At 41.0% G+C, this 13,175-nt stretch overlaps 1 protein-coding gene across 2 annotated transcripts in view; it reads right to left on the reverse strand.

Annotated features, from left to right (window-relative positions):
• Positions 1 to 13,175, reverse strand: part of CNKSR3 (CNKSR family member 3) — a 186,109-nt gene that overhangs the window by 38,357 nt on the left and 134,577 nt on the right. For both annotated transcript variants that reach the window (XM_075864361.1, XM_075864362.1), the window contains one exon: positions 11,262 to 11,349. In XM_075864361.1, coding sequence (XP_075720476.1) covers positions 11,262 to 11,349 — 88 coding nt within the window. The remainder of the gene's footprint in view (positions 1 to 11,261; positions 11,350 to 13,175) is intronic.

The following is a 13,175-nucleotide window of genomic DNA, read 5'->3' on the forward strand; positions in this document are numbered from 1 at the left end:
TTTAAAATATTTTTGCTTAGGTAAATGGCTAATAAAGGTTAACCTGATTTGTGTTGACAAAAATAACTTTTTCTTTATTTTGTTCATAGTACCACTATGTTAGGGTAATATGTCACATTATTTCTTTTAATGAGTTAAATTTAATTTTAATATACATGTGTGTGTGTGTCTTGTATATTATTAGGGTCAGTTGACACAGCAGATTTTTCTTGGTGGGTCACGTAGCAAAATACGCCGTGGTATTATTCCTGCCAGTGGCAGGAAGATTCCTCCCATTGACCTTAATGAGAGGTTCAGGAGTAATCCGACCGAAGATCGGGCAAGACGCCTCCTTTTCCTGCTAAGTAAAAAAATCAGCTAGCGGGAAAAAGAAGTGTCCGACTCCCATTGAAATGAATGTGAGGCAGAATTTTGCGGCGAAATCCATGGCAAGTTCTGCCGCAAAAATTCTACCATGTGAACAGGGCAATAGTCTTAACATTAATGGAAGTGCCCTTTCAGTAAAACAATACATCAGGAGAGGAACTGTGAAGTTCAGGATCAATATTATCAGGTTCCCGATCGCTGGCTGTGTTTTTACGACCAGCGGTCAGGGTCTCTGAAGGCCGCCATATAGACTAATTACAGCAGCACTTCAGAGAGTATGCACGAACGACTAATCTTTTGGTCCCTGAACATGTGATCGCTGTGACAACCAATTACAGCGATCACATGCATTTCAATAGAAAATATAGTGTGCACGCAATCGCGTGCACACAGCCCTGTGCCCACTCTGTTACCAACAGCTCTGGACACTGGGCAGAGTATCAGGGACCAATCTGTTGGTCCCTGAACATGTGATCGCTGTGACAACCAATTACAGCGATCACATGCATTTCAATAGAAAATATAGTGTGCACGCAATCGCGTGCACACAGCCCTGTGCCCACTCTGTTACCAACAGCTCTGGACACTGGGCAGAGTATCAGGGACCAATCTGATGGTCCCTGAACATGTGATCGCTGTGAAAACACAGCGATCACATTTTTTTTTTTACATTGAAAGTTCTCCTGCCTCTTTTCTTCTCCTCACACATTGTTTCAGTGTGAGGAGAAGAAGAAACTTAGAAAAAATTGCTGCCAGAAGAATACTGTGAAAAAAAATACAGTGTTACACCATAATACATTCTCTGTATAGATAGATTTCTATCTATCTATACAATCTCTCCATCTATCTTTTATCAATCTACCTTTCTATCTTTAATAGAATATTAGAATAGGCAGGTAGGGAATATATAATTATATATATATATATCCACATATATATATATAATATATATATCAATAGCGGTTTATTTTTTTGTTAGCAGTAATGTATATATATATATATATATATATATATATACCAGTTAGTTTGTGTGTGTATATATATAATCTGTTATAAAAAATATATATATATAAAAAAAGAATTGTTTGTTTAGTTAGTGTTAGTGACATTATGGCGAGGAAGTTATTTAGCGCTGAGGAGGCATACGCCATGCTGTGGTCAGAGTCTGCGAACGCATCAGAGATGATGTCAGAGATGGAACCTGTTTTAGGCAGTGACGATGATAGCGGCACTTCAGGTTCATCTTCAGGGGACGTTATCCCTGAGCGTGTCCGAATATAACAAGTACGGGGGGAGGGGGGAGTTGGATTCAAGTGACCAGGTTTTACAGCCCTATTTAGTGAAACGCAAAACAAAAACCTGGTACTAAAAAGTGGCCATTTATCTTCTACATGTGGCAATCCACAATTCATTTGTGCTCTATAAAAAAAAAAACAGAGGCAGAGACACATACCTGGATTTCCAGGAGAAAATTATCGAAGGCCTCATATTTGATGTTCAGGACACCAGAGAATGCCCCCAGTCTGAGGATGTCACGCGACTGACTGAAAGACATTTCATCACTCGCATTCCCCCAACACCAACTAGAAGTAACCCCCAGAAAAAGTGCCGCGTCTGCAGAAACGATGGGCGCCGCAAAGATTCCCGATATTTCTGTCCCTCATGTCCCTCGCAACCAGGCATGTGAATTCACCCATGTTTTAAATAATACCACACTGTTCTGAATTATTATATTTTAGTTAATTGGTTGAAAATATATTTGCCCTACATTACATTTTTATTTTTCCAATGATTTTACTCCAAGGGTGGGGGAGGGAATGGGTGGGGGGTGGATGTCATGTTTGCATATTTTCCAAAGTTCATCTGCTGGAGAGCTCCATATGCATAAACCTGCAATTTCTTATTTTAGGAAACCCCAATAAAATGAATTCCCATTATACCCCTAGATGAATACTTTTGGGATCTCTGCTTCAAGAGCAGATATTTTGAAAGTGTAAGGGTATGTGCACACACAAAATAAAAAATGTCTGAAAATACGGATCTGTTTTCAAGGGAAAACATCTCCTGATTTTCAGGCGTTTTTCGCGGCGTATTTGACGGCCGTTTTTGGAGCTGTTTTTCTATAGAGTCAATGAAAAACAGCTCCTAAAACTTCCCAAGAAGTGACATGCACTTCTTTTTCGCGGGCGTCTTTTTACGTGCCGTTTTTGGTAAACAAGGCGTAAAAAAACCTGGACCGAAAAGGCCAAAAAGCCTCCTTTTATGCCAAGCCCTGGCACATGCCCGCACAGTGAATAAAGCACACATATTTGGTATCTCCATGCACGGGAGAAGTGGAAGAATGTGAAAGGAGATTAATTTTGTCCGTGGTCTATACTTTGTGTGAAAAATGTCAGCATAAACTGATGCATTTGCTAAATTCTTGAATTTTTTTCAAATTTTGCCCACTTTAGAGAAAAAAATAAAAATGATGTATACAGACAAATGCCACTAAAACAAAGCCCTATCTGTCCTTTAAAAAGAGTGTAAAGTTCAAAGATGAACTTTATTCACCTGAGGAGTTATAGTCATCTAAAGAAGCGCATAGCAAAATTGTGAAATTTGCTCTGGTCATTTAGCTGTAAAACAGCCTAGTCATTAACCGGTTAATGACAGTTCTTTTATTTTAAGGGCCTCATGTGTCAGCTTCTTCTGGATGCATGGACTCTTTACTTTGAATGTAAAAGAAGAAATCGATAAATATATATATATATACACACACACACACACATATATATATATACATATACACTACCGTTCAAAAGTTTGGGGTCACCCAGACAATTTTGTGTTTTCCATGAAAACTCACACTTATATTTATCAAATGAGTTGCAAAATGACTAGAAAATATAGTCAAGACATTGATAAGGTTAGAAATAATGATTTTTATTTCAAATAATAATTTTCTCCTTCAAACTTTGCTTTCGTCAAAGAATGCTCCATTTGCAGCAATTACAGCATTGCAGACCTCTGGCATTCTAGCTGTTAATTTGCTGAGGTAATCGGGAGAAATTTCACCCCATGCTTCCAGAAGGCCCTCCCACAAGTTGGATTGGCTTGATGGGCACCATACGGTCAAGCTGCTCCCACAACAGCTCTATGGGGTTGAGATCTGGTGACTGTGATGGCCACTCCATTACAGATAGAATACCAGCTGCCTGCTTCTTCCCCAAATAGTTCTTGCATAATTTGGAGGTGTGCTTTGGGTCATTGTCCTGTTGTAGGATGAAATTGGCTCCAATCAAGCGCTGTCCACAGGTTATGGCATGGCGTTGCAAAATGGAGTGATAGCCTTCCTTATTCAAAATACCTTTTACCTTGTACAAATCTCCCACTTTACCAGCAGCAAAGCAACCCCAGACCATCACTGTAATGATAGGGGTAGGGAAACGGACAAGTGAGCCCTAATCTACCCGCCACTCTGTCCCTGCCTACTTGCAACGACCCGCCCTAGGGTACAACTGGGTGGCGGTCCCTACGCTCAGTAAGTGCACGAGACAAACAAACAAGGGTACACAAAGCTAAGGGAAATGGGGCAGTTGCCCACGGCAACACCGTGAGCAACAAGAGAGGTGAACGAGCCGAGTCAAACCAGCAGTGTACAAGGTACCAAACGCAGAGCAGGAGAGTAGTCAGTAAGCCAGGGTCAGTATGGAGCAGGATCAAATAGTCAGAAGCTGTAGCTGGGCCAGGAAACCACACGAGAAGAATCACAAGCAAGGAGGAACAGGAAAGGCAGGTACAAATAGACCGAGGGCGGGAGCTAGCTGAGTCTGGCCAGGCTGCGATAGGCTCTCCCACTCCCAAGCCCGCCAGCCTGAGTGGCGGAAGCTGGAGCCAGCCCCAGAGACACAGACTCAGGTGCCGACTGACCACCCATGGGCGTTAACCCCGAAGCCGTGCCTGGCAGATCCCCCACAATCACATTACCTCCACCATGCTTGACAGATGGCGTCAGGCACTCTTCCAGCATCTTTTCAGTTGTTCTGCGTCTCACAAATGTTCCTCTGTGTGATCCAAACACCTCAAACTTCGATTCGTCTGTCCATAACACTCTTTTCCAATCTTCCTCTGTCCAATGTCTGTGTGCTTTTGCCCATATTAATCTTTTCCTTTTATTAGCCAGTCTCAGATATGGCTTTTTCTTTGCCACTCTGCCCTGAAGGCCAGCATCCCGGTGTCGCCTCTTCACTGTAGACGTTGACACTGGCGTTTTGTGGGTACTATTTAATGAAGCTGCCAGTTGAGGACCTGTGAGGCGTCTATTTCTCTAACTAGAGACTCTAATGTGCTTGTCTTGTTGTGCAGCAGGGCCTCCCACTTCTCTTTCTACTCTGGTTAGAGCCTGTTTGTGCTGTCCTCTGAAGGGAGTAGTACACACCATTGTAGGAAATCTTCAGTTTCTTGGCAATTTCTCGCATGGAATAGCCTTCATTTATAAGAACAAGAATAGACTGTCGAGTTTCAGATGAAAGCTCTCTTTTTCTAGCCATTTTGAGAGTTTAATCGAACCCACAAATGTAATGCTCCAGATTCTCAACTAGCTCAAAGGATGGTTAGTTTTATAGCTCCTCTAAACAGCAAAACTGTTTACAGCGGTGCTAACATTATTGCACAAGGGTTTTCAAGTGTTTTCTAATCATCCATTAGCCTTCTAACACAGTTAGCAAACACAATGTACCATTAGAACACTGGAGTGATGGTTGCTGGAAATGGGCCTCTATACACCTATGTAGATATTGCATTAAAAAACAGACGTTTGCAGCTAGAATAGTCATTTAGCACATTAACAATGTATAGAGTGTATTTCTGATTAATTTAATGTTATCTTCATTGAAAAAAACTGTGCTTTTCTTGCAAAAATAAGGAAATTTCTAAGTGACCCTAAACTTTTCAACGGTAGTATATATATATATATATATATATATATATATATGCTCTCTCTGTGCCTAATCTGCCTAACAACTTTGAACTCTATAAACACCATTACTTGCCCTTTAACCCCTTCAGGACCAAGCTCATTTTGGCCTTCAGGACCAGACCCATTTTTTCAAATCTGACATATTTCACTTTATGTGGTAATAACTCCGGAATGCTTTTACCTATCAAAGCGATTCTGAGACTGTTTTCTTGTGAGACATTGGACTTTATGATAGTGGAAAAATTTGGTCGATAAATTCAATATTTATCAGTGAAAAACACCAAAATTGTGAGAAAAATTGCAAAATTAGCATTTTTCTAAATGTAAATGTATCTGCTTGTCAGACAGGCAGTTATACCACACAAAATTGTTGCTAATTAACATCCCCCTTATGTCTACTTTATATTTGCATCGTTTTTTGAACGTCCTTTTATTTTTCTATGACATCACAAGGCTTAGAACTTTAGCAGCAATTTCTCACATTTTCAAGAAAATTTAAAAAGGCTATTTTTACAGGGGCCAGTTCAGTTGTGAAGCGGCTTTTAGGGCCTTATATATTAGAAACCGCCAAAAAGTCACCCCATTTTAAAATCTTCACCCCTCAAAGTATTCAAAACAGCATTTAGAAAGTTTCTTAAGCCTTTAAATGTTTCATTTTTTTTTTGCAGAAATTCATTTTTAATCTATTTTTTTTGTAACACAGAAGTTTTTACCAGAGAAACGCAACTCAATATCTATTGCCCAGATTCTGCAGTTTTTAGAAATACCCCACCTGTGGCCCTAGTGCGGTAATGGACTGAAGCACAGGCCTCAGAAGCAAAGGAGCACCCAGTGGATTTTGGGCCTCCTTTTTATTAGAAAATATTTTAGGCACCATGTCAGGTTTGAAGAGCTCTTGTGGTGCTAAAACAGTGGAAATCCACCAAAAGTGACCCCATTTGGGAAACTACACCCCTTGAGGAAATTATCTAGGGGTATAGTGAGCATTTTGACCCCGCAGGTTTTTTGCAGAAATTATTGAAAATGGGCCATGAAAATGAAAATCTACATTCTTTCAAAGAAAATGTAGGTTTAGCTAATTTTTTCTAATTTCCACAAGGACTAAAGGAGAAAAAGCACCGCAGCATTTGTAAAGCAATTTCTCCCGAGTAAAACAATACCCCACATGTGGTAATAAACAGCTGTTTGGACACACGGCAGGGCTTAAAAGGAAAAGCGCGCCATTTGGCTTTTGGAGCTCAAATTTAGCGGGAATGTTATGCGGAGGCCATGTCACATTTGCAAAGCCCCTAAGGGACCAAAACAGTGAAAACGCCAAAAAAGTGACTCCATTGAGAAAACCACACCCCTTGAGGAATCCATCTAGGGGTGTAGTGAGCATTTTGACCCCACAGGTGTTTCATAGATTTTATTAGAATTGGGCAGTGAAAATAAAAAAAATCCTTTTTCTTCAATAAGATGTAGCTTTAGCTCAAAATTTTTAATTTTCTCAACAAATAAAGGAAAAAAAGAACCCCAACATTTGTAAAGCAACTTCTCTGGAGTGCGGCAATACCCCACACGTGGTCATAAACTACTGTTTAGACACACGGCAGGGCTCAGAAGGGAAGGAGCGCCATTTGCTTTTGGTGTACAGATTTTGCTGCATTTGGTTTCTGGTTGCTATGTTGCATTTGCAAAGTCCCTGTGGAAACAAAACAGTCCCCTCCAGAAGTGACCCCATTTTGGAAACAACACCCTCAAGGTATTCACCTAGGGGTGTAGTGAGCATGTTAACCCCACAGGTGTTTTGCAGAAATTTGTGTGCACACGATGTGGGAGAGTGAAAATGGGAATTTTTCCTTAGATACGCCAATATGTGGTGCCCGGCTTGTGCCACCATAACAAGACAGCTCTCAATTTTTATGCGGTGTTTCCCGGTTTTAGAAGCACCCTACGTTTGGCCCTAATCTTTTGCCTGGACATTCGACAGGTCTCCGGAGTGAAAGAGTACCATGTAAAATTGAGGCCTAATTTGGCGACATATAAAGTATTGGTTCACAATTGCAGAGGGTCAGATGTGAAATAAAAGAAACCCCTGAGAAGTGACCCCATTTTGGAAACTACACCCCTCAAGACATTTATTAAGGGGTGTAGTGAGCATTTTCACCCCACGTGTCTTTTCCATAAATGATTGCGCTGCCGAAGGTACAAATTAAAATTATGCCCTAGATATGCCAATTCATTGTCAAATATGTCGTGCCCAGCTTGTGCCACTGGGGACACACACCTCAGAAGTTGTTAAAAGGGTTCTCCCGGGTATGGCGATGCCATATATGTGGACATAAACAGCTGTTTGGGCATGCTGTAGGGCTCAGATCGGTGGGAGCGCCATTTGGCTTTTGGAGCGTGGAATTTGCTTGGTAATAGTTTTGTTTGGAGTATCACTGTTGTTTCCGTTTATAATGTGGGGCATACAGTGAAGGAAATAAGTATTTGATCCCTTGCTGATTTTGTACGTTTGCCCACTGTCAAAGACATGAACAGTCTAGAATTTTTAGGCTAGGTTAATTTTACCAGTGAGAGATAGATTATATATATAAAAAAAAAAAAAGAAAATCACATTGTCAAAATTATATATATTTATTTGCATTGTGCACAGAGAAATAAGTATTTGATCCCCTACCAACCATTAAGAGTTCAGCCTCCTCCAGACCAGTTACACGCTCCAAATCAAATTGGTGCCTGCATTAAAGACAGGTCTTAAATGGTCACCTGTATAAAAGACTCCTGTCCACAGACTCAATTAATCAGTCTGACTCTAACCTCTACAACATGGGCAAGACCAAAGAGCTTTCTAAGGATGTCAGGGACAAGATCATAGACCTGCACAAGGCTGGAATGGGCTACAAAACCATAAGTAAGATGCTGGGTGAGAAGGAGACAACTGTTGGTGCAATAGTAAGAAAATGGAAGACATACAAAATGACTGTCAATCGACATCGATCTGGGGCTCCATGCAAAATCTCACCTTGTGGGGTATCCTTGATTCTGAGGAAGGTGAGAGCTCAGCCGAAAACTACACGGGGGGAACTTGTTAATGATCTCAAGGCAGCTGGGACCACAGTAACCAAGAAAACCATTGGTAACACATTACGCCGTAATGGATTAAAACCCTGCAGTGCCCGCAAGGTCCCCCTGCTCAAGAAGGCACATGTACAGGCTCGTCTGAAGTTTGCAAATTAACATCTGGATGATTCTGAGAGTGATTGGGAGAAGGTGCTGTGGTCAGCTGAGACTAAAATTGAGCTCTTTGGCATTAACTTAACTCGCCGTGTTTGGAGGAAGAGAAATGCTGCCTATGACCCAAAGAACACCATCCCCACTGTCAAGCATGGAGGTGGAAACATTATGTTTTGGGGGTGTTTCTCTGCTAAGGGCACAGGACTACTTCACCCCATCAATGGGAGAATGGATGGAGCCATGTACCGTCAAATCCTTCCCTCCACCAGGACATTAAAAATGGCTCGTGGCTGGGTCTTCCAGCACGACAATGACCCGAATCATACAGCCAAGTCAACAAAGGAGTGGCTCAAAAAGAAGCACAATAAGGTCATGGAGTGGCCTAGCCAGTCTCCAGACCTTAATCCCATCGAAAACTTATGGAGGGAGCTGAAGATCCGAGTTGCCAAGCGACAGCCTCGAAATCGTAATGATTTACAGATGATCTGCAAGGAGGAGTGGGCCAAAATTCCATCTTACATGTGTGCAAACCTCATCATCAATTACAAAAAACGTCTGACTGCTGTGCTTGCCAACAAGGGTTTTGCCACCAAGTATTAAGTCTTGTTTGCCAAAGGGATCAAATACTTATTTCTCTGTGCAAAATGCAAATAAATATATATAATTGTGACAATGTGATTTTCTTTTTTTTTTTTTTTGCATGTGTGAACAGCCCCATTAAAATAAATGGGTCCGTGTGCTGCGTGTGATTTCCCTGCGCAGCAAACGGAAGTTATTCACGTTCGTCTGAATGAGTCCTTATTTTCAATTATAAGAATAGTTGCAGTCCAACTCGAATTGCAATGTTTGACTTAAAGAGAACCTTTCACCTGCCCATACATGTGCAGCCGAGTATATAGGCTAGAATGTTTTTTGTATTACAGAATATATTTTAATTTAATATCGACAACAGAGATAAAAACAAACAAATTTGTAATGTATAAAACATAAAAAAGATGATATCAACACCGTGCATACAACGCCTAAATATTTCACATGTGAGTATGCTGATGTATGGTACTATTTAACTACATTTAGTGAAAGTAGCATGGCAGCAGGAAGATGTTAAGGATGCATGTCAATATGTGAAACCTAATATATGTCACAGTGGTGATATATTAAATGAAGGTCCGTAGACCAAGTATAAGTCCCAAACAGCAGAAAAAGTTAACGATATCAAGTGTAAACGCCAATTTGGAATAGCCTTAGAGTATACACGTACCCACATGCCTCATGAGGAGAACTAATACGAAACGCGCGTCGAGGCGGCTATACATATACATATATTTTCATGTGAGTAAGGCTGAATTCACACGAGCATGTTCGGTCCGTAAAGGACGGAACGTATTTAGACTGCAAGTCCTGGACCGAACACATTGCAGGGAGCCGGGCTCCTGGCATCATAGTTATGTACGACGCTAGGAGTCCCTGCCTCGCTGCGGGACAACTGTCCGGAACTGTAATCATTGGCAAATGATAGTTTTTCTAAATAAAAAAAAAACACTGCTGTAATTTACATTACAGCGCCGATCTCATGTACAAGATAGGGCACTTAAAAGTTTGTCTCTTCCCCGTATATAAGCCTATACAATTATGGTATCAGCTTTGCCCCCTTATTATTCCATTCTATACCTACATCTTGAAACCAATCTATCCCACTATACCTATGCTTGTATACAATCCTTTCACCCAGCGTCCTTCATAGATGGCATGGGGGCGTGTAACATCGCAGAGCTGGTGAGAGGAGAGCGTGTGCTCTCACTCTTCAGCTCTCGGTAGACAAGGACAAGACTGTGATCTCTCGCGAGAGATCAGTCTTGTCCTTGTCTGCCGAGAGCTGAAGAGTGAGAGCGTGCCCCCCCTTGCCATTACACACCCCATTGACAGTTCAGAGGGTTATTTAAATATCGAGCGCCAAATATAACGGCACCGATATCTAAATAACGGAGGAGGGTATGGAAAAAATGTAAAGTGCCTCAGGGTTTGTGCAGCCCTCCCCATTACATGCTGCACTCAGCTGCACATGTATGGGGAGGTGAAAGGTTCTCTTTAAGAAAAGTGTAAATAAAAACAGTAATGATTCATTAAATACAGCTCATTGGCTATTTAAAAATTGCAAACACAATGAAGTTGGCACTCTAATAAGAGAAGGGTGAGTCTAGTGCAAGGCATATTTGTTGCCACCCACAATTCCATAAATTGGCTGTTATAAATAAGATTGTGTGTTCAACACTAAAAGAATAACCCAGTGCATTCCGCTACAAAAGAAAGATGTTTCTTGTATTACATAAACTGTGTGTATTTGTGCTTTGCCTGCAATGCCACATTCCAGCGTCAGGAACTTTGATATGAACCGTGTCACACAGGTACTGCTTACACAATAAAAAAATTAGCATTATTCATTAAGTCATAGGTTTGTCGTAGATGTTTTTTTTTAGAGATCTAGTATCTAGTGAGCAAATAAGAATGATTTTGACACGATCTATACATACACAGATGTCATATGTTTTGTATAGTTTTATAGTACTCTATAGGTGCACTGCATTCAGTACTGACTTCATGCTTTAGTATATTCATATTCTTGCTTTAATTTACTGCTTGGGTCAAAGTGCGATTTTATAGATTTCATGAGATAAATGTAGACTACTTCTATATCATAAAGAGATCGAATGACCTGTTGAACGGTGGTTGTCAAATCCAGACAAAGTTGAATGATTTTGTTCTTTGTTGAAGAGAAGTCAGTGATCCCTGTAAATGGTGTCCTGTAACCAAACAAAAAGTATGAACAAACACTGCTTAAAACTCTTTGAAGAGCACATGCTGGCAAGCTAAACATATATGTGGGTCAACGGGCCCGTGAACATCTTTTCCCGTTAAGCAGTATAACAATTTCCTCTCTCACACAAGCTCCAGGAGCTAACTTTGAACCACAGAAATAAATGTTCTGCGGACAGTGAGCCAAGTTTTACATTCATTAACTGGATAGCAGTCTGTCTTTTATCAAAATGCCACAGGAAGTATAAATTAGGTTTCTGTTCAATGACATGAGCAGTGTAAGTCAAAGGATTTGTTCTACTTTTGTCATCTCCTCTTATGGGAAAGAACAAAAAAAAAAATCATAGTTGTTTACAAGTTTAAGAGTTCAGTGCATTTAGAATAGAAAATTCTGGTAAACCAAATGAAACGATACATACAGCTGCTGACCTGTGAAAGATCACAACCACAGGAAACGTAGAACAATCTTCCCCAGAATGGTAATTTGCGTTAGGAAAATCTAAACTGCCAGTGGGGATGGGCAAGTAGCGCCATTGCTGCCTAGTGACAGTTCTGGCAAGAGCCATGCTCTAGCCAGCAATGCTTATTGTAAATGTCATTATGATGGACATTTACATTTACCAAATGCGGCACAGATAACGGTGAAGATAACCGATAAATCATTGAACTTCATACACATTGGCCAGTTATCGTTATAATCACTCTGAAATATATATTTGATTTCTTATTTAGAGGAGACTATATTATGCAAAGGAACTGTACAAAAATGAGGAAATTCCATTAATTTAAGGGGTTTTCCGATCTTTAAAACTTGTGTGCAAATGGTTAAACTGTAGTAAGATTAGTCACTTACTAATGTACTGTCACATGACTATGCTCCTGGTGTTTATCCCCCTGCTTCTGTGTAGTTATCTCCCCTCTCCCCCCTCCTTGAAGTATAGTATATCACACACCTCTTATCTCCACTGATCCCTGCTCTCCCCGTCCTTCCCTCACTGGCGCTGCTGTGTTTCTAATGCTAGGCAGCTGTTTGTACAGTGGCCAATGCACAGCAGAACAGAGCTGTGTCTCAGTAGAAGACAGGGAGTAATTACAGTACAACCTTACAAATTGTAAGAGGGGCATGCAGGCAGCTGTTAAGGCAAGGTCTGTGAGAGGAATCATGTGAAATCTAATCCTTTACAGGGTAATTCCACCCAGAGAAAGCCCTAGCAAAATCAAAACAACAGTGCTGCATAGAGCTGATCTACATAATGAAAAAGAAAAATAACTACTTCTGAGCATCATCTGGTGAGTATTCAGACACATACAGGTCCTATGTGTTTTCATAAGCTCAGAAAACCCCTTTAGCCCGTTAGTGATAGTGTTTTTACGGCGGCCACTAACGGGTTTTATTCCGATGCAATAGCCTTTTTACAGCGCTGCATTGGAATAAATAAACAGAGCAGTGAGCCGTTAAATGTCCCTGCTCTCAGCTACCAGAGGTAGCTTAGGGCTGGTGGCATCCCTGCTCTAATGGGTGAGATTGATATCAGTATCGATCTCATTCATTTAACCCCTCAGATGCGGCACTCAATAGCAAGCTGTTTTGGAGAGAGAGAGGGAGATCCATCTCATCCCACCGGCACCTGGCAATGAGATCGCCGAGTGTCTGTGTCTTCTATGGCAGCCGGGGGCCTAATAAAGGCCCCCAGGTCTGCCTGTAGTGTATGCCTGCTAGGTCATGCCTGAGGCATGGCCTAGCAGATGCCTGTCCGTTTTACACAGACAGGCATAATACACTGCAATACAAAAGTATTGAAGTGTATTAGAA

This window comes from Rhinoderma darwinii, chromosome 4 (genome assembly GCF_050947455.1).
Source record: "Rhinoderma darwinii isolate aRhiDar2 chromosome 4, aRhiDar2.hap1, whole genome shotgun sequence".
Lineage (NCBI taxonomy): Eukaryota > Metazoa > Chordata > Amphibia > Anura > Rhinodermatidae > Rhinoderma > Rhinoderma darwinii.